The sequence below is a fragment of the Equus przewalskii genome, chromosome 15, assembly GCF_037783145.1.
Source record: "Equus przewalskii isolate Varuska chromosome 15, EquPr2, whole genome shotgun sequence".
Taxonomy (NCBI): Eukaryota; Metazoa; Chordata; class Mammalia; order Perissodactyla; family Equidae; genus Equus; species Equus przewalskii.
Genome location: NC_091845.1, coordinates 32343082 through 32365795, shown reverse-complemented (window position 1 = coordinate 32365795; position 22714 = coordinate 32343082). Strand labels below are relative to the sequence as shown.

Below are 22714 nucleotides of genomic sequence, written 5' to 3'. Positions count from 1 at the left end.
CTGCAAGGCATATAGTAGTAAAAATGGCAAAAATGAATGACAAAGAAAGAATACTCAGGGCAGCAAAACAGAGGAAAATAACCTACAAAGGAACTCCTATTAGACTTTCAGCGGATTTCTCTACAGAAACCTTACAAACTAGGAGAGAATGGAGTGACATATTCAAAACTTTAAAAGATAAAAATCTTCAGCCAAGAATACTCTATCCAGCAAAAATATCCTTCAGATATGAGGGAGAAATTAAATCTTTTCCAGATAAACAAAAGTTAAGGGAATTTGTAACCAAAAGTCCTCCTCTACAAGAAATCCTCAAGAAGGCTCTCATACTTGAAAAAAGAAAAAAAGGGAGAAAGGGGTCACAAACCACAGAGTAGGGAGACAGATAGATAGAACCAGAATAGGATAGTAAATATTCAACTATAGCATTAGGATACAGGTAAGGAAACCACCAAAGCAAAGACGATCTTATCACTCTAACTACAAACTCATAACATGAGTTGGAATAAGAGATGAAAATAATAATTTAGGAGGGGAAGAGGAATGGACTAAATCAGTCTAGGCCAAGTAAGTAAGAGACCACCAGAGAATGGACTATATTATACACGAGATTCTAAATACAAACTTCAGGGTAGCCACTAAACTAAAAAACAGAACAGAGACACAAAACATAAATAAGGAAAAATCTAAGAAACCCAGCATAAGAAATTGCAGAAGTCAATGGGTAGGCCAAAACACACAGGACGAGAAACAAAGGTAATGCAGGAAAACCAGACAATGAGCGACAGAATGACAGCATTAAGCCCTCATGCATCAATAATCACCCTCAATGTAAACGGATCGAACTCTCCAATAAAAAGACACAGAGTGGCAAAATGGATTAAAGAACAAGAGCCAACAATTTGTTGCCTCCAGGAAACACACCTCAGCCGCAAGGAAAAACACAGGCTCAGAGTGAAGGGGTGGAAGACAATACTTCAAGCTAATAGCAAGCAAAAGAAAGCAGGTTTCTCAATACTTACATCAGACAAAACAAATTTCAAAATAAGGCAGGTAAAGAGAGACACAGAGGAACAATATATAATGATCAAAGGGACACTTCATCAAGAAGAAATAACGCTTATAAATATCTATGCACCCAACACAGGAGCACCAAAGTTCATAAAGCAACTATTAACAAATCTAAAGGAAGATGTTAAAAACAGCACAATAATACTAGGGGACTTCAACACCCCACTCACATCAATGGACAGATCATCCAGACAGAAAATCAACAAGGAAATAGTGGAGCTAAACGAAAAACTAAAACAATTGGGCTTAATAGACATATATAGAACACTTCAACCAAAAACAGCAGAATACACATTCTTCTCAAGTGCGCATGGAACATTCTCAAGGATAGACCATATGTTGGGAAACACGGCAAGCCTCTACAAATTTAAAAAAATTGGAATAATAACAAGCATCTTCTCTGATCATAATGCTATAAGGCTAGAAATTAATTAAAAGAAAAAAGCTGATAAAGGCAAAAGGATGTGGAGACTAAACAATACGCTATTGAACAAGCAATGGATCATTGCAGAAATTAAAGAAGAAATCAAAAATACCTGGAGACAATGAAAATGATAACATGCCATACCAACTCATACGGGATACAGCAAAAGCTGTATTAAGAGGAAAATTCATCACAATACAGACACATCTTAACAAACAAGAAAAATCCCAAATAAGCAATCTTAAACTACACCTAATCGTATTAAAGAAGAACAAACAAAGCCCAAAGTCAGCAGAAAGAGAGAAATAATAAAAATCAGAGCAGAAATAAATGCTATTGAAACAAAAAAGGCAGTAGAAAGGATCAATGAAACAAAGAGCTGGTTATTTGAGAAGATAAATAAAATTGACAAACCCCTAGCCAGATTTACAAAGAAAAAAGGGAGAAAGCTCAAATTAACAAAATCAGAAATGAAAGAGGAGAAATAACAACAGAGTCCGCAGAAGTGCAACAGATTATAAGAAAATACTACAAAAAACTATATGGAAACAAAATGGATAACCTACAGGAAATGGATAAATTCTTGGATTCCTACAATCTCCCAAAGCTCACTCAAGAAGAAGCAGACAATTTGAACAGACCAATCACAAGGAAAGAGATTGAAACAGCAATCAAAAACACCCCAAAGAATAAAACCCCAGGACCAGATGGCTTTCCTGGGGAATTCTACCAAACTTTCAGAGAGGATTTAATACCTATCCTTTTCAAGCTATTCCAAAAAATTAGGGAGGATGGAACACTTCCTAACACATTCTACGAGGCCAACAACATGCTGATACCAAAGCCTGACAAGGACACCACAAAAAAAGAGAACTACAGGCCAATATCGCTAATGAACATAGACGTAAAAATTCTAAACAAAATTTTGGTAACCAGAATTCAGCAATTCATCAAAAGGATCATACATCATGATCAAGTGGGATTCATACCAGGGACACAGGGATAGTTCAACATCCGCAAATCAATCAACGTGATACACCACATCAACAAACTGAGGAATAAAAACCACATGATCATCTCAATAGATGCAGAGAAAGCATTTGACAAGATCCAACAGCCATTTATGATAAAAAACTCTGAACAAAATGGGCCTAGAAGGGAACTACCTCAACATAATAAAGGCCATATATGACAAACCCATAGCCAACATCATACTCAATGGACAAAAGCTGAGCGCCATCCCCCTGAAAGCAGGAACGAGACAAGGATGCCCTCTACCACCACTCTTATTTAACATAGTACTGGAGGTCATGGCCAGAGCAATCAGGCAAGAAAAAGGAATAAAAGGAATCCAAATAGGGAGGGAAGAAGTGAAATTCTCGCTGTTTGCAGACAACATGACCTTATATATAGAAACCCCAAAAAATCCATTGGAAAACTTTTAGAAGTAATCAACAACTACAGCAAAATTGCAGGGTATAAAATCAATTTGCATAAATAAGTAGCATTTCTATATTCTAATAACGAACTAACAGAAAAAGAACTCAAGAACACAATAGCATTCACAATCGCTACAAAAAGAATAAAATACCTCCGGGTGAATTTAACTAAGGAAGTGAAAGAACTATACAATGAAAATTACAAGGCCTTTCTGAAAGAATTGGATGACGACATAAAGAGATAGAAAGACATTCCATGTACATGGTTTGGAAGCATAAACATAGTTAAAATGTGCATTCTACCTAAAGCAATCTACAGATTCAATGCTATCCCAATCAGAATCCCAATGACATTCTTTACAGAATTAGAACAAAGAATCCTAAAATTCATATGGGGCAACAAAAGACCCCAAATTGCTAAAGCAATCCTGAGAAAAAAGAACAAAACAGGAGGCATCACAATCCCTGACTTCAAAACATGCTACAAAGCTACAGTAATCAAAACAGCATGGTACTGGTACAAAAACAGGTGCACAGATCAATGGAACAGAATTGAAAGCCCAGAAATAAAACCACACATCTATGGACAGCTAATCTTCGACAAAGGAGCTGAGGACATACAATGGAGAAAAGAAAGTCTTTTCAACAAATGGTGCTGGGAAAACTGGAAAGCCATATGTAAAAGAATGAAAATTGACCATTCTTTCTCACCATTCACCAAAATAAACTCAAAATGGATCAAAGACCTAAAGGTGAGACCTGAAACCATAAGGCTTCTAGAAGAAAATGTAGGCAGTACATTCTTTGACATCAGTATTAAAAGGATCTTTTTGGACACCATGTCTTCTCAGAGAAGGGAAACAATAGAAAGAATAAACAAATGGGACTTCATCAGACTAACGAGCTTCTTCAAGGCAAATGAAAACAGGATTGAAACATAAAAACAACCCACTAACTGGGAAAAAATATTTGCAAGTCATATATCTGAAAAAGGCTTAATATCCATAATATATAAAGAACTCACATACTCAACAACAAAAAATCAAATGACCCGATCAATAAATGGGCTGGAGACATGAACAGACATTTCTCCAAAGAAGATATACAGATGGCCAATAGGCACATGAAAAGATGTTCATCATCACTGATCATCAGGGAAATGCAAATCAAAACTACACTAAGATATCACCTTACACCCATTAAAATGGAAAAAATAAGAAAAACAAAAAGTAACAAATGTTGGAGAGGTTGTGGAGAAAAAGGAACCCTCATACACTGCTGGTGGGAATGCAAATCGGTGCAGCCACTATGGAAAACAGTATGGAGATTTCTCAAAAAATTAAAAATAGAACTACCATAACGACCCAGCTATTCCACTACTGGGTATCTATCCAAAGAGCTTGAGGTCAGCAATTCCAAAAGTCCTATGCACCCCAATGTTTACTGCAGCATTATTTACAATAGCCAAGACATGGAAGCAACCTAAGTGCCCATCAACAGATGATTGGATAAAGAAGATGTGGTATATATATACAATGGAATACTACTCAGCCATAAAACAGAACAAAATCGTCCCATTTGCAACAACATGGATGGACCTTGAGAGAATTATGTTAAGTGAAATAAGCCAGTTAGAGAAGGACAATCTCTGTATGACTCCACTCATATGAGGAATTTAAAAATGTAGACAAAGAGAACAGATTAGTGGCTACCAGGGGAAAGATGGGGGGGGGGTAGGCACAAATGGTGAAGGGGTGCACCTACAACACGACTGATAAACAATAATGTACAACTGAAATTTCACAAGATTGTAACCTATCATTAACTCAATAAAAATTTTTTTAAAAAGTTAATGATAATAACAGATCCAAATTATGAATTGAAAAAAACACCTGCAGAACAAACTTTAAAGTTGGTGCTAATGGAAACTATATTTTTAATACAATAATATCATCTTAGATATAAGAACATTAAATATAGGATATAACTACATATTATTATTAAAACACATTTTATTAGAAATATTTAGAAATAAATGCAAATGACAAACTAACCTAAGTTTCAAAGAAGTCTGAGTTTCAAAGAATGGATGAGCTATTACTAGCTACATAGAAGGTAAATTTCTATAATGATTAAGGAAATATTTTCATGGATAATGTTGATTCTTTCCTATGTGTTTTAGTTTGTTGGGAATCATAAATAGAAAAAGGAAAGAAAACGTAAAAATTCATCAGCAGGAACATTGAAGCTGAACAGAATAGCCACTGCACGATGATGAGCTTCACAGGGTTCTTGGTGAAGGAAAAAGGATCCCTCACTCATGTAAAGCGAGTTGCTGGATATAAGGCTGCAGTGCCCTTTAAAATGATTTTTTTACTACACAACTGTTCCTTTGTGGTCCTAAAGGCAGAAGTATGCTAAAGTTTATCATTCAAGATTAGGTTAATTGAATTGGCATAAGTGAGGTACATGTAGTGCCTAGGTGTTTTATTTCTTTCAAAAATTATATATCCTTTAATGTATGCTCCTTTGATGTTTGTTCATCTCATTTCAAGGTTTTAAGTAATTATTTAAGTGTAAACAGCAATAAGTGAACTAGATGATACATTTGACACTTATGTCTGAGGTTCTTTCTGATCCCAGGGCCTTTACACAGGATACCTAGATGCTCTCTCATTTGCTCTTTACCTGGTTAATTCCTACTTATCCTTTGGGTCTCAGTTTCAATTTCACTTCCCCTAAGAGCCTATCACTAGAACACTCCCTACCCCCATTCCAAATTATATACCCCTTATTATTCTTTCTCATAACATCTTTCTTTTCTCTTTTGTGGCACTTAATCACATATTATTATCAATTCTTACTAATATTATTATTTTAGTAATAATGTTAGACACAAACAAAATGTAAAGAAAATAATAAACGGTTTGAAATCGTAAGAACTTTAAGTGTTAATTTACTGATAACTCATTCAAAACCTCCTAAAAGAAAGCATTTACAGAATGTAGGGCACACATTGAATCCTAGGAAACACACCAGTCTGGCTGCAGCGATCACGTCATGAATACTCCGGAGCATTAAATCTTCCACTTGAATGAGCCACTTTTCCACAGCACCTCGCGCTGCAGATGTGGAAATAAGTGCAATCAGCTCCACCCGCTCACCTTCAGAGCTATACATGGCCTTAATGTCCAAATTAGGAAGGAACTCCAATTTGGCAATGCCCTCAAAGCATTTTTTTAAATGAGGCTGAACTCTAAGTGGATCTTTGGTCTCTGACAAAATCTCCAACATTTCATCATTAGATAAGAAGAAAAAACTAGGGAAAAACATGCGAATAAAAGCTTTAGTTATAATTTATCAAACATCAGAAAATGCTTTTGATTATAGCACAGTTGGTTATCCATCATACCGAGGGAAGAAAAGTCGTTTTTTTTCAAGATATGCATTAAGCCCTTTCATAATTTTCTCCAAAAGTTCATTGCAGGTCTGCAGTTTTTCCAATAAACCTGTTAAAGAAGTAGCGGCAAGAACCTAAAAAAGATACATTTGTTCAGGTCAGCACTTATATATCAGATATAATTATAAGACCTAAACATTAATCTATATTATATGTCAAAAATGTTAAAAGGTCAAAAGGTTTATGAAAATTGTCCTGAAATTTTTTTGTAATGTGAAACTATTAAAATTCAATAAATCAGAAATCTTCTTATCTAAGGATGCTAGTTACAAATGGAAGTTACAAATGTTACAAATGCATGACTGTCATGCGTGTTTTCATGTCTTCAATATTGGATGATGTGGGGAAGTCTACTAGGTTGGGTGTGTGATTTAATTTTTACATTTACGACTGTCCACTATAAACCTAACAACACACAGTAGGAGTCGGCAAACTACACTCCAAGGGCTAAATCCAGCCTGCTGCCAGTTTCTTTTTTTTTTTTTTCAGCTTTATGAGATATAATTGACAAAAATTGTATATATTTAAGGTATATAGCTTGATGTTTTGATAAACACATAGATTGTGCTGCCAGTTTTTGTATGGCCCATGAGTTGAGAATTACTTTTATACTTTTAAAAAGTTGAAAAATTCTAAGAATAATAATATTTCATGGCACATGAAAATGTCAGAGTCCATAAACAGTTTTATTGTAGCACAGACACAGCCATTCATTCACATATTATCTCTGGCTGCTTTCTTTATACAGTGATGACAGAGTTGAGTAGTTGTGAAAAAGACTATATGTCTCACAAAGCCTAAAAAATTTACCATGAGGCCCTTTGCAGAAAAAAATTGCTGACTTCTGACCTATAAAAAATCATGTCTCACAAAGGTTCTAAAGTCAATGTATAAGGTGAAATCCTTGAAATTCATAAATTTCAGTGTGCCATTGACTCTTAATAAGTCCAGCACAGCTACTTTTTCATCTAGCATTGAAACAAATTATTTCTTAAGTTGAGTACTAGATAAAAAAAAAAAAGTGGACGTATATCTATGGGCTATGCATATATGTGTATGAAAAGTACACAGCATGTTTTTTCAGCATTACAATCTCACTCAAGAAGGCGCTATACTCACTAGGAGAGACACACTGAGAGACCTGCAGATTTCGTTTCCCCCAACACTCCTAAGCATATAGAGTCACTGAGGGGAATGTCAGGTGAATTACTTGCACCACTCGTTCTTTCTCTCTCTCACTCTCCATTTTACTTTATTTTACTATTTATTTTACAAGAAGAGGGAGCAGTGAATATACACAGTAGAAGTCAAGTGAGTTATATGTACGTTTGAAGCAGCTCCACTACATATATTAGTTATATGCAGTGTATCTTATGAATTGAAAAATTATTTTAATGCTTTCTCATATTTTTCTGAACTTTCCAGTTTGTATACAACTAACAGGTTTTACTTTTGTAATCAGAAAAAAAGAGAGCCAAATGCTCTTTAATACCCAAAAATAAAGGTTCCCCTTTATTTATAAAAGATAAAACAAACACTTCACCTTTGGATCTTTTGCACAAAACTTCATGATATCCCTCCAATGTCTGTCTACTGTCTGAAACTGACGGCCTTCTTCTGGCATCTGTTGCATGATATCCTCAGAACAAAAAATAGGCTCCAAGTACAGCCACTGAGCTTGTACTTTCAACCACTCGTCAATTGTTTCTTGTATTCGAATCAAACGGTCCTCCCAGGCCTTAATGAAAAGCATACTGTACTAAATTCCAGTTATTAAAGAAAACTCATAAATTATAGCAAGGAATATTTGTTTGAAATTTACTGTTATTTTTAAATCAATGCAAAACAGCTTAAGGTCACTTATGAGTATCTCACATGGGCTTAGAAAACCTTCAAGAGATGTGAAGTTTTCCTAAACCTTTGGAACTCACAATTGGAATTGACTATAGTTATTTAGACCAATTTCCTAACCTCTAGGTGAACCATCCCAAGTCTGAAAAGCATCCAGGAATATATCCTGCTCTACATCAGTGGTTATCAAGCTAGGGGCTATTTTGCCCCCTACCCCAAGGGATATTTGATAATGTCTGGAGACACTTTTGTTTGACACAACTAATAGGGTGAGGGTGCCACTAATATCTCATGGGTAGAGGAGACAGACGCTGCTAAACTTCCCACAATGTACAGGACAGCTCCCACAACAAAGAATTATTCAGCCCGAAATGTCATTAGTGCCAGGTTGAGAAACCCTGCTCTAAACCAACACAATTTGGAAAAAAACAAACAAAAGTCTTCTTATTCTCATAGGTCTAGAATCAACAAGATATTTCATTAGCTGAAGATCATTCACATATCCTTTCTTTGGTTTTTAAATATGTGGCCTAAGGTACCATGTATCAAGAGATTAGGCCTTATATTTTTATTGTTTTAAAAGCTCTAAGAGAGTTTTTAAATTTGTCTTGTAATTTCTCCCTTGTTAGACTAGAAATTCCTGAAAAAGACAAAAAAATCTTATCAGGAAAGGCTAGGCCAGCCTAATTCATGGGAAAATGGGTCAGCATTAGGTCCTTTTGGAAGAACACCACTCTTTGTCTCCTCCAAATATTGAGAGCCAAAGTCTTCTATAAAAAAACTATTTATGTTCAAAATAAAATCAGACTGGCTTGGTTTGAACACCAGTTCTGTCATTTACTAGCTGGGTGAACTTGGGCAAATTACCTATGCCTTGGTTTCCTTATCTATGAATACAGATAATAACAGTGCCTCCCTTCAAGGTCAGCTATGGGGATTAAATGAGTTAATAAATGTAAAGCTCCTAGAGCAGTATCTGACATATAGTTGGAAATCTATAAATATCAGGGGAAAAATCCAACTCTCATTTTTTTCCCATTTTACATAGTCCCCAGTTAGAATCTTGATACTACCTATGAAGCTATTAGTTATTACAATTTGTTTGCTTGCTGTATTTACCCACATCAGCTACAAGGATATGAAATAATCTTATAGTCTCAAAGATCATTTGTTTTTCTCAAGTAGACAATAATTCATTAATTATTCTAAACGATCCTCAAGCTAGTTTTTCACAAATATAATTAAAGTATGGGATGTAGAGCTTCACCACAAGTTATAAGAATATAGTATGAAACAGGGTCTAGGCTGTCTAAAGTTAGCATAAATAATACCAACTGTTTTCCTTCCAAGTCTATTGCTGTCATTGGAGAAGATTCCTTAAAACATAATTTATTCTTTTCAAAATCATTAGATTTAAAGTCTCAGATCTGTTCTATATAGTTCCATACTAATTTTTAAATATCTGTTCCTGTTTTTCACCAAAGCTATCCAACAAACTAATTTCCACAAGAGCATATATGTAATAAGATTGCAATTTTTATAAATGACCAGGAGCTTACTATCATATTTAACATACCTTAATCTCTTTTTCAAATGGCTTGATGAAAGGTGAGCCTCTCATTGTCTGAGTTTTTATAATTTGATCATCAAGGAGAGCCTGAATCTCATCTACTGAAGAAAGAATACAGACTCCAGTATCACGATATAGATTTATATGAAAAGCAATATCATCCCAAGTTCCTATCATTGTATGCATGGCTTTCTCTAATGAAAATTCCTAAAAGGGAGGAAAGAAGAAAGAATGGGGTGGTGAAGAAACAATCCTTTTTTAACATATTGACTTTTCCTTATGAATTCAGTAGCATTTGATGCATTACACAGTCATTTTCTTAAAATAATCTGTGGCTACATTGTAATTGTCTTTAAGTTAGAAAGTTTTTAAAACAATTAAAAAGTTCCCAAGGAGAATGATAATGTAGTTTTTAAAAATTAAATTGCTATGGAAACTACTGCTATCATTATGAAAATAGACAGTAGAATAAAATACCTGCTGGACTTTCTCTGAAGTGGCCTTTCTGCCGTCTACAGTCTCCAAAATGCTTGCTGTGTATTTCAAGAACCCTGGAGGGCCACACTTATTCTTCTAGATCACACGAACATCACATGCCACACACACATTTACCCAGTATTCTTAATGGAAAAATTATGCATCAAGACTAGCATATCATCCATGCACACCAGAATGTGGCAGAATTAAGAGGTCAAAGGAGTCTGGATTCAGGACAAGGAAGTACTATAGAAGCACACACTTTATGAAGAAGAAAGAAGAGTCATCTTCTACCATTTCCCCCCCACGTCCCTTCACTGCTATCCAGTACTATATATTCAACCACAACAAAAACTATAATAACTCGATTAACAAACTCATCACATAAAATATTTCAGTTGATCTTCATATTTACCTTGCTTGCACCTGCACTTATCACTTCAAATTGTTCCAAGTATGGTGCGAGGTTTAATTTCAAAATTTTTCTCATTGTAGTTCCAGAGTCTGGAGTCAAGTCATAGCCTACAATTTCTGATATCTGCTTCCAGTGACGTGCTCTCATTCCCGGATTGCACAGGATGGAGACAGTAGGGATATATTCCTAATGGTGAAAATATAAACAATAATGAGTCACTCATTTGACTTCCATACACATAGATTTTAGAGATGAAGCCTCGATACTGTAAAGATTACATTTCATGAAATTATTTAATATATTTAATGAGTCCAATCAAAATCCCATTTAGATTACGAGGAGGAGAGAAACTAACAAAATTATTGTAAAGTTCATCTGCACAAATAAACATGTAGAAATAGCCAAGAAAATTATAGGAGTACAAAAGAAGAGGGGTAAATATTCTATAAGATATTAAAGTATGTGATAAAACTATGGTATTATTATAGAAATACAAAGGTGTTATGTATATTATAGGTAGAAATATGTAATATAACATAATACATAGTTATAAGTACACACACACACACATAATGTGAATGGGGAAAAAGTCTGCACCAAAATGCCAAACAAAACTTTTGTTTGGAAATGAAAATTAAATATTTAATAAAAACACTTAGATCATCATTCTTGATATTGACATTAGAACATTTTCTTTAAAATCAGGAACAATATAAGGATACCCATTATTACTACTTCTAATAAATACCGTATTGTCTCAGCCAGTGAAGTAATATAAATAAATAAAAGATATAGGGAAGAGAAATTTAAAAAAACAAAACTGACACTGTTCACAGATTATTGTCTATGTAAGTGGTTGGATATTAAATTAATATAAAGAAATTAAATAGAATTTCTACATACCAGCCACAGATAGAAAACATAATTAACAAAAAGATCAATTTACAATAGTAATAACAAAATAAAGTACCTAGGGATAAATCACACGAAAGCTGTGAAAACCTATTTTAGAGAAACTATATAACTTCATTAAAAAATGTTAAAGAAAATCTAAATAAATAGAGAAGCATACATGTGCTGATAGATTCATTATCATATAAATGACAGAGGGTTATTATCCAGAATATATTATAAAAATTCCATAAATTAACAGTAAAAACAACTGAAACAATGGCAAAAAAACAGTCAAAAGGCATAAATAAGCATTTCACAAAAGAAGAAATAGGAAAGGCAAGTAGAATATAAATATTATGGGGGCAGGGATTTTTGTTCATATGACTACAAGAAGGAAAATCAATAAATTAGGTAAGCAAGAAATAATATATAGCAGTGAAAATGAAGTAACAATAGTTACACCCAAGAACATGGATGAGTCTGAGAAACATAATGTTGACTGAGAAAAAAATCAAGTCTCAGAAGACTACATATAGATGATATATTTTTATAAATTGTTATATACAGATGTGATAAAACCAAAAAAGCAAGGGAATTACAAACAGAATTTTTTTTAAAAGATTTTATTTTTCCTTTTTCTCCCCAAAGCCCCCTGGTACATAGTTGTGCATTTTTAGTTAAGTCCTCCTAGTTGTGGCATGTGGGATGCCACCTCAGTCTCAGATGTCAGACTGACACTGTTCACAGATTATTGTCTATGTATAGTGGTTGGATATTAAATTAATATAAAGAAATTAAATAGAATTTCTACATACCAGCCACAGATAGAAAACATAATTAACAAAAAGATCAATTTGCAATAGTAATAACAAAATAAAGTACCTAGGGATAAATCACACGAAAGCTGTGAAAAGCTATTTTGGAGAAACTATATAACTTCATTAAAAAATGTTAAAGAAAATCTAAATAAATAGAGAAGCATACATGTGCTGATATCCCCGCCCAGGTCCATGTCCCCGCCCAGGATTCCAACCCGCAAAACCCTGGGCCCCTCAAGTGGAGAGCGCGAACTTAACCACTTGGCCACGGGGCCGGCCCCACAAACAGAATTTATGATACACTTATGTTTAAGGGGGACTAAAGGGGTAAAATAGGGAGAAGGAATATACAGAGAGATGCAACAGCACTGATAATCTTCTAATCTAAAAATGAGAGAAGGGTTCATGGGTGTACATTTTCTTGTTATACTTCATAACTTACATATTTGTTACACATATTCTTCAAGTATTATATAATTAAAATGTGTTAAGAAAGAAAGATAAAGAAAGAATACTTACCATTTCCTCTTTCCAATCCAATTCAAAGCCCATCAAAATCATGCTTATACTTCTGGTCATCTCCTTAGTTAAGCCTTACCTGTTCTCCAAATGACAAAATAAATGCTCCATGCCATTTCTCTCACAAGATACAGCTATCCTCTACCTAAGAATTTCTTCATGTGCCTTATTACAACCAGTTGTTCACAGCCTATTTTTCTGACCATCCTGCATTCCTCTTGAGGGGCAAAAGTCAATTTGAGTGACATGAACAAGAAAGATATTGAGCCAGAAGACTCTAGCCAACGTCAATGTCCAAGCCAATTAAGCAAGAAAAATAAATAAAAGGCATTTAGACTGGAAAGGAAGAAGTAAAACTCTATTTTCAGATGACGTGATCTTGTATATAGAAAATCGTAAGGAATTCATTTAAAAACTGTTAGAACTAATAAGTGAGTTTGGCAAGGTTGTAGGATACAAGATCAATATAGAAAAATCAATTGTATTTCTATAAACTAGCAATAAAAAATCCAAAATTGAAAGGAAGGGGAAAATCCCATATACAATAGCATCAAGAAGTATAAAATACTTAGGAATAAATTTAATAAAAGAAGTGCCAGACTTGTACACTGAAAACTACAAATCATTGTTAAAAGGAATTAAAGAAAATCTAAGTAAATGGAAAGACATCTCATGTTCATATATTGGAAGAATTAATATTGTTAAGATTGTGATACTTCCCAAGTTGATCTACAGATTCAATACAATCCTTATCAAAATCCTAGAGTCCTTTTTTTAAGATTAAAAATGCATTTTAATAAGTTGATGCTGCATTACTGTTCCATTTTTCAGAAAAAATTCCAAAGTTATCAGGAAAAAATAAAGCATGATACATCCGTAAAAAATGCAGAGCATAACTAACTAAGATAGGCACAGCTAAGAGCTGCTGTCAGATCTTCAGCATACAGCAACCTTGTTCCCAAGGTTATACTATGCCTATCAAGAAAAGCTATAAACAGCAATATTATAGACATAAAAGGGCCATTCTTGGGTTGTCTTTGCCCAAGAAAAATGTGGAGGTAAGTGAACACAGGATTTTTTTTAAAGATATACTAAATTAAAATTTCTAAGAGAGTTCATTTCTTCCTTAGGACATAAAGGGGTCATGTATGGGATACAACAGAATCTTATTTATGTATGTTGTCTGTGACCTCTGTGAACATCTGCTTGAATTCTCACCTGGGAGTGAATAGAACAATGGATCTAAGGTCATTAGGGGATATTTGATTTTTGTGGTATATGTGGCAGTGTCTCTGGGTTTAGTGGGTATAAAAATGAGAAGGCAAGGAGAACCGAATGGACAAAGAATGGAAGGATCCAGGTTAATAGGGCTCTAACAGGATCCACAATGCCATGGTTCCCCCTAGGTCCTCTACAATCACATGAGACTTAAGAATGCACCACACAGATTTGATCAGTTAAAAAATATACCACACAGAACTGATTGTTAAATACCACCCCCTCATTTCCTTCTGCTTCCAGCATACTCCCCAGGGTAGTACAGGCAGGGAAGACCTAACTATTGGGAGGAATTTCTAATACTTTTCCAAGGTAGAATTCTGGCTAGTCCAGAAAGGGCCCTTCTTTTAAGAATTTTTGGAAACTAGATGCTGTAATTTTATTAGTATCAGTGATGTCTGGAACAAATTCAGCTCCAGGGGCTGCATAGTTGAATGCCGCAGAGGTTCCACCAATTGCTCCAGTTTCTTCTATTGTAGCAGCTTGGCCAAAGCAATCACTTGTGGGTGGGGTCAATCTCCAGGTTCCATCAGCATCACAGCAGCAGGTTCTAGTGGAGCTGGGGTACCAGCTGGCACATGACTAGGTGGCATGGTACCTCTATTGTTTATGCCCACAGCACCTTCCATTGCCATCTGGCTCCTCCATATCTCTAGCATCACGGAAGGTCCCGTTGAATCCCTCCTCCTGTCATTGCATCATTTTTTCCTGTTGCCGCTGCAGCTCTTCCTCATGACACCTGTACTCCTCCTCCTGCCTGAGCTCCAACTGCTTTTGTTTTTGCACGTCTTGGTTGTGCAGCTCATTCATCCTCTGAAGTTCTTGAAGCCTCATCAAATCCTGCCTCATTAGCATGACCTGGTGCTTGTAGTGGGCAGCCTCCATCTCCATCTCCAGTTTGCCATGAGCTTTCTTGATGTTGAGGTCCACTTGCTCCTGCTGCTGCTTCTCTATCTCATTGAATGCCTTCCATCACATTGGCATACTCATACTCAAAAGAGCCAGGCTGTGCAAATCTGGGTGGCCGTTCTCACTCCTTGTGAAATTGCTAGTTCTTTATAACCAGCTTCTCTGGAAGTCCCTCTTCATCATCTAACTGGTCCATGGGCTCCATAGTCACAGGCTGAGGAAATGTGGTTAGCAGTCAGGAGCCTTCACTGCATCTGTCCAGAGTTTTGCCAGCAGATGGCTTCCCTGAGAACTCAACCTTGCCTTTTCCTGAGGACCTTCCTCAATCATGCATTATGATTATAGCCCTCTCCACCTGCCCAATACAGAAAAGGCTTCCTTCAGCAGTTGTTGGACACATACTGAGGAAGGTTTCAGAACATAAGGGATGTACTATGGCCAGCCAAGCATACATTTAGCTGCTTTCCATGGAGTAGCATGTTGTCCAACTCCACTCTGGCAATCTCTGCTAGGCTTTATGTTTCCAAACAAATAAGGATGAAGCCCTTGTCCTTATGAATGAAGGCTTTGCCTGCCTTCCCATATTTCTCAAACAGTTTCCTCATTTCCTCCTCAGCAATGTCAAGAAGAAGATTCCCCATAAAGAGATGGTTATATTGGGGCATAGTGGTTAGGTAGTGGTTAAGTTCATGTACTCTGCTTTGGTGGCCTGGGGTTCGTGAGTTCAGATCCCGGGTGTGGACCTACACACTGCTCATCAAGCCATGCTGTGGTGGAATCCCACATACAAAATAGAGGAAGACTGGCACAGATGTTAGCTCAGGGCTGATCTTCCACACAAAAACAAAAACGAGAGAGAGAAAGCAAGATGGCTATGCTGTGTGAGGGTCTTCTCTCCTGGTTTCCTAAAGTTCTTCAGGCCAACAAACAAGCCTTCATTTTGGCTGCTGGCCTGTTGCCCATTTGCAAGTATTGGCAGTGACAGTGGCTGCTGCTATTACTGCTGATGGTGATGCTAATGATGCTCCCTTGGAACAAGGTTTTGCTTCTCCAAGTTAAAAGTTTCACTGCCTTGAATTTTTGTAGCCTTCTACCAACTGTTTTTTCTCCTCAGAGTAATGGTGATGCTACATGGCCTCCACCATACCCCCCAGCTGCCTTTTTTTTTTTGCACAAATTAACAAGCTGATCATAAAATCCATATGAAAATGCAAGGGATCCAGAATAGCCAAAACAATCTTGAAAAAGAAGAATAAAGTTGGAGGATTCACACTTTCCAATTTCAAAACATATTACAAAGCCATAGTAATCAAGACAATATGGTGCTGGCAAAAAGTTAGACATACAGATAGATGATGCAATAGAACTGAGAGTCTAGAAACAAACCCTCACATATACAGTCCACTAATTTTCAACAAAAGTACCAAGACAATTCAATGGGAAAAGAACAGTCTTTTCAACAAATGGTGCTAAGACAACTGGATATCCACATATCCTACCCCTACCTCACATCACACACGAAAATTAAATCAAAATACATCAAAGACATAAATATAAGAATTAAGAGCATAAAATTCTTAGAAGAAAACATCAGTGTAAATATTCATGGATTAGGCAATAGTTTCTTAGATATGACACCAAAAGCACAAGCAACAAAAGAAAAAATAGATAAATGAGACATCATCAAAATTAAAACCTTTTGTACTTTAAAACATACCATCAAAAAAATAACAGGACAATCCACAGAACAAGAGAAAATTTTTGTAAATCATAAACCATATATCTAATAAGGAACTTGTATCTAGAATACGAACAATTTCTACAATTAAATAACAAGAGACAAATAACCCAACCTAAAAATGGGCAAAGGGTCTGAATAAATATTTCTCCAAAGAAAGCATACAAATGGCCAAGAAGCACATGAAAAGATGCTTAACATCATCAGTCATCAGGCAAATGTAAATAAAAACCACAATGAGATACCACTTCACACCCACTGGAATGGCCATAATCAAAAAGACAGACAATAACAAGTGTTGACAAGGATGCAGACAAGTTGGAACCCCCATGCACTGCCAGTGGGAATGTAAAATAGTTTGGAAAATAGTCTAGCAGTTCCTCAAAAAGTTAAACATAGATTTTACCATGTGACCCTGCAATTCCACTCTTATATATACACCCAAAAGAAGTGAAACATATGTCCACACAAAAATTCCTACATGAATATTCATAGCACCATTATTCATAACAGCTAAAAAATGGAGACAGTGCAAACGTCCATCAAGTGATGAATGGATAAACAAGATATGGTATCCATATAATGAAATATTACTCATCAGTAAAAAGGAATAAAGTATGATACATGTTACAACATGAATAAACCTTGAAAACATATGCTAAGTGAAAGAAGTAAGTCACAAAGGCTACATATCATATGACTTTTAAATGAAATGTCTAGAATAGATAAATCCATAGAGATAGAAAGTAGATTAGCAGTTGCCATGGCCTTGGAGGAGGAGGGAATGGAAAATGACTACTAACAGTTACAGGCTTACTTTTCGGAGTGATAAAGATGCACAACAGATGTTAATAAAAATTATTTAAAACTTGGGGAAAAAAGAAAAAAAGGTAAATGTCATATCCTTTCAATGTCATATGGGATACAGCGCCACCTAAGTAAAATTTAACTGTTTAAAGACTGTATTTTGTTCAACTCACTGTTTACTACTCAAAGACCCAGACTTTGCAAAATTACACGTTAACTTGTAGATTTCTGACCAGTAGAGATGCAAGTAATTTCTGTCTAATTAAAAAGATAACTCCAAATGTTATGGTTTATTGGCTTCTGTGACATTAACCAGCCTTATATCAATACTAACAATCTTTTTCTAACATTCCTTTATTAAATTGTCTATAAATACTCAGCTCCTCAAATGTTCTTTGAATCAGCCTTACCATCTTACTAGTTTGCTCATTAATTAATAAGTAGAATAAAATATTTGACAGGTTTATTTTTATCTTTGTATGAGAGTCATGTTTTCATTTTTTGTAAATGATAATTTAATAAAGTAATTTTTTAAAAAATTTGAGGACTATAGAACATCCGATTTTTTATTTTGACTAGTAAGGACTTTCTTTTTAACCTTCCATTATTTTTGCTTATCATCATATTCATCATTCATCAGAACATGATATAACATTCACTCAGTAAGTATTTGTTAAATAAATGAATTTTTAACACTTAAAAAGTAGAAAGAACCTACTCTCAAAGTGAATATATTTAGCCTTACTAAAAATTCAGTAGAAGGTTGGGGCCAGCCCCGAGGCCAAGTGGTTAAGTTCACACACTCTGCTTGGTGGCCCAGGGTTTCGCAGGTTCAGATCCTGGGTGTGGACATGGCACTGCTCATCAGGCCATGCTGAGGCAGCATCTCACATGCCACAACTGGAAGGACCCACAACTAAAATATACAACTATGTACTGAGGGAATTTAGGGAGAAAAAGCAGGAAAAACAAAAAAGAAGATTGGCAACATTTGTTAGCGCAGGTGCCAATCTTAAAAATGAAAAAAAAGAAATTCGGTAGAAGGTGAGAAGACAGAAGTTGAGTGTAGTACAGCTAGCCTGTGTGGAGAGCATCTCTGTAGGAGGCTGGAGAGGAAACACCAGGCTAACTCCATTCAACTGCTCAACAAGTGTTAATTACCTAGCACATGTGAGGCTCAGTTCCAGTCAGAGGAGACAGAATAGTGAACAACAAAAAAAATCATTATATAGTCCTTATTTTTCCTATTTTGCCATTTACCAGTAAAAACTTAATCATTAACTATCTTGGTCCATTGCTGTGGATTTATCTTTTAGAAGTATAAAGTATTAACTCCCTGTAATACTAGGAGTGAGGTCCTGAAAACTCTCATGGTAAAAAGAATATAAGGAAAATAGCACCAGAAGGAATTAACCAAAAATGAATATATGAAATTCATTATCAATTTTTCTACATTCATTTACAAATATTTGTTTAGCATCTACAATGTCCTAGTCATTATTGTTAATGATTAGGATACATCAATAAATTAAACAAAGATCCCTTGTACAAACTTTCAGTTATAAAATAAACAAGTCCTGGGGATATAATATTTAGTATGACGATTATAGTTAATAATACTGCACAGTTATGTGTTGCTTAACAATGGGGATACATTCTGAGAAATTCATCATTAGGTGATTTTGTCACTGTGTGAACGTCATAGAGTACTTACACAAACCTACATGGTATAGCCTACTACATACCTAGGCTGTATAGTACTAATCTTACGGGACCACCATCATATATGTGGTCTGTTGTTGACTGAAAGGTCATTATACAGTGCATGAGTGTATTGTATATTTGAAAGTTGCTAAGAGGATAGATCCTAAAAGTTCTCACCACAAGGAAACAAAATTTGTCACTATGTGTGGTGACAGATGTTAACTAGACTTACTGGGGTGATCATTTCCTAATATATACAAATATCAAACCATTATGTTATACACTTGAAACTAATAAAATATTATATGTCAATTATATCTCAATAAGAAATAAAAGAACATTGCAGGCAGGGGTAAGAGCTGGAGAAAAGGCCCTCAGGCTGGAGGGTCTGCTTGTTTGAGAAATGAGGATGGGGGAAGAGTTGTCAAGGTTGGTGAAAGTATATATTGGTATAATCCATATGAAAATTAATTTGACTATAGATTTTAACCATTTACTCTTCTGGCATTTACCTTGCAGTCACACCTTCACACACATGAAATTTTATACCAATATATAACATTATATAGATGTAAAAAAGAATGAAAAAGCTCTATTTACAATGAGAAAAGGTCTCCAAGATAAATTAATCAAAACAAAGGGGGATAATAATATATATAATATGCTATATTTTATACAAAAAGATGGAAGGATAAGGACATATATTCACACTGTTATATGTGTAACAAAATTCTGGAAGTATACACAAGAAAGTAATAACATTAATAACCTGAGTTATACTGGTGAGAAACATGAGGAGGAGACTTTTCAGGTGTATCTTTTTATATATTTTAAACGATGAAAATATATTAAATATTGAAAATAATTTTAAGGAGTTACTTAAAAAAATTCAGGTAGCTCATGGAATCTCTGCGAGTGCTAGGCACAGAGGGGAACAATGCTCAAAATCTCATCACAGAGTTTGCGCTCTGAGCATGCGGACAGTGGAAACTTGGCACTACCACTAGAACCACTGCCACTACTGCCTTGGGAAGTTGGAGGCATTATTAACTGTCAAAAAATTGTTATTATCATTCTTTATAAACGAGGAGACTGAGGCACAAGAGGCTAAATATCTTGCCCAAGATATGCCACAACCAAGAGCAGAATTGTGATATAAAACTAGGTAATGTGACTCCAAAGCTTTCCCAGCTAACTGCTACCCTGTGCTACTGCCCTTGGTAGAGACTAACTGGTCTGTCCTAAGAATTTTTTACCTTCTTTATATCACTGTGGTTAGTCGTTATAGTCTTTCCTAATTGTCAAGCATTGTTCTAGGAAGAGATTGATTTCGATGACTTCATCAGGAAAGAAAGAAGTATGAATTAAGTAATAAATCAAGTTTTCTAGATTCAGCTTCGGTTTTGTTTCCAAATCTTTCTATTTCTCCTCATTAGCACTTGATACACAAACAGCTCTACCAGGGCTTTCTAAAACGTCATTGAATGTGTTTGTACCTTAAAAGTTTTTATCTGCTCCATTACTGTAGAGCACATGGTAATAGTAGGATTCTCTTTTGGTTCTTCTTCAACTTTCTCTTCTCCCAGAGACCGTCTTTTTGCCGCCTTTCTTTTTTCTTGTAATTCCTTCTTTTGCTTCATTTGGAAAAACTTCAGTGTCTTAAAAATTTCTCGGGAAAATTCATCTACATCAGCTTCCATGCTTTCCCCATTAAGCTCCAAAAACCCTCCATCCATCCACCTGAATTGAAAGAAACAATAACGTTAACCTCAGAGACTTGCAGTGTGAAGGCTTAGAGATTCTTTGAGGCTAGACTCCTCTTTCATAAAGGAAACAACTGAGTGCAAGAGTGGGTAACAGTTTTTCTTAGTCACACAGGTAGAGCCGATGGTGGAGAGGGAAGACTAAAATCATCATTTCAGCTATGCTGCACGTACTAAAATACGTATCAGACTATAAACGGACGACTAGTAGTATCCAAATAAAATGCAGATTTGACTTCGTACTTCTAATTTTTAGCGTAAATAGTCAAATTAATTAATTGCATAAAAAACTAGAAAACCCAAGTGAGACTTTAGATATTATATTAGTAAGGTTAGGTGGTAGGTTAGCAACATTTGATGCGTCTCCTATGTGATACTTGGTTTTCTTTCAAATAGAGGAATAAGTCCAATTTTAAACACTTAGCCAACAACAACAAAAAAATCAAAATATGTTTTGCAAATCCTTCTACATTATTTGCATAATTTTTATTACATTATCAGAAATTACCGTTTTTCTGTTCGTTGCCACTTCAAAACTAAATTAAAAAACTTCTGATAGGGCTCAATGTTAACTTTTAATTTATCCAGTTCAGGATATTTTGTCAATTCCCATTTGAAAAGTTCCTCTTCTTTATTAATAAACTGAACGGCATCTTCAGATTCCTGAATACGTTTTTGTAGTTGTCTTACATCTGTCACATACTGAAAGCGGATAATTTTATCTCAAGAAATATCCAAGTAACGTTATAAAAATAAGATTATATGATACAGCATAGGCTATGTCCTTGCATTTATATAGCAACTTTAAATATCAACTTTACAACATTACTATGATAGAGAGCAAAAGGTATGGTTATGTCTATTTTACAAATAGAAAACTCAGTCACAAAAAAGATCACATAAATAGTACCAGTTCCAAGCCCAAGAGTCAGGCCCCTGTTTGCCATAGTAAGAACACGTTTTTCTGTATTTTTAAGTTTATGCAAATGTGTCCTGTATTAATATACACGCTTGCCATAGCTACCATCTTATATATTTATCAGACCTGTTGCATGCGGTCCAGTTCTGCAAATTCTGCAAACTCTTCCATGCGGCGTGATTCTTTTTCTAATTCCAAAATCAGTTTCTCTCTCTTGGCTATTAACTCATTTTCTTTTTTATGTTTAGCATACTCTATGAGCTTTTCAAAAGACAATTTGATTATGTTAATTACTTTGTTACAAAGGGAATAGTTATCAAATCAGAAATGTGAATGTTTTGTATGGTAATAAAAATCAGCACAGAAGTAAAAATGAGTACAAAAGTAAAACACTGGTTGACAGTAAAATGCAAAGAATGATAAACCACAAAGAAAAATTTTCTTAGATCTCCAAAGTGACTATAATAATTCTTATTTATTAATTAGATACTTTAACAGATTCCAGGATAATAATAAAAGCTACCATTTACTGAGCACGTGCCAGGTGTCAAGAACTATTAAACACCTTACCTACATCACCACAGGTATTATTCATCTCACTTCAAAGATGAAGAAATTCAGACTTACAAAGGGAAAGAGACATGTCCAATGTCACAAATTC

At 35.1% G+C, this 22714-nt stretch overlaps 1 protein-coding gene and 1 pseudogene across 3 annotated transcripts in view; both read right to left on the bottom strand.

Annotated features, from left to right (window-relative positions):
* DNAH12 (dynein axonemal heavy chain 12) overlaps positions 1-22714 on the bottom strand; it is a 213721-nt gene that overhangs the window by 127088 nt on the left and 63919 nt on the right. For 2 of the 3 annotated variants that reach the window (XM_070574868.1, XM_070574869.1), the window contains 8 exons: positions 22180-22314; positions 21643-21836; positions 20868-21111; positions 10705-10890; positions 9819-10019; positions 7935-8129; positions 6344-6465; positions 5968-6250 (listed from right to left, as the gene is read on the bottom strand). In XM_070574868.1, the coding sequence (XP_070430969.1) occupies positions 5968-6250; positions 6344-6465; positions 7935-8129; positions 9819-10019; positions 10705-10890; positions 20868-21111; positions 21643-21836; positions 22180-22314 (1560 nt within the window). The remainder of the gene's footprint in view (positions 1-5967; positions 6251-6343; positions 6466-7934; positions 8130-9818; positions 10020-10704; positions 10891-20867; positions 21112-21642; positions 21837-22179; positions 22315-22714) is intronic. The other variant, XM_070574870.1, reaches the window with a different exon arrangement.
* Positions 14479-15898, bottom strand: LOC103567681 (non-POU domain-containing octamer-binding protein pseudogene; annotated as a pseudogene).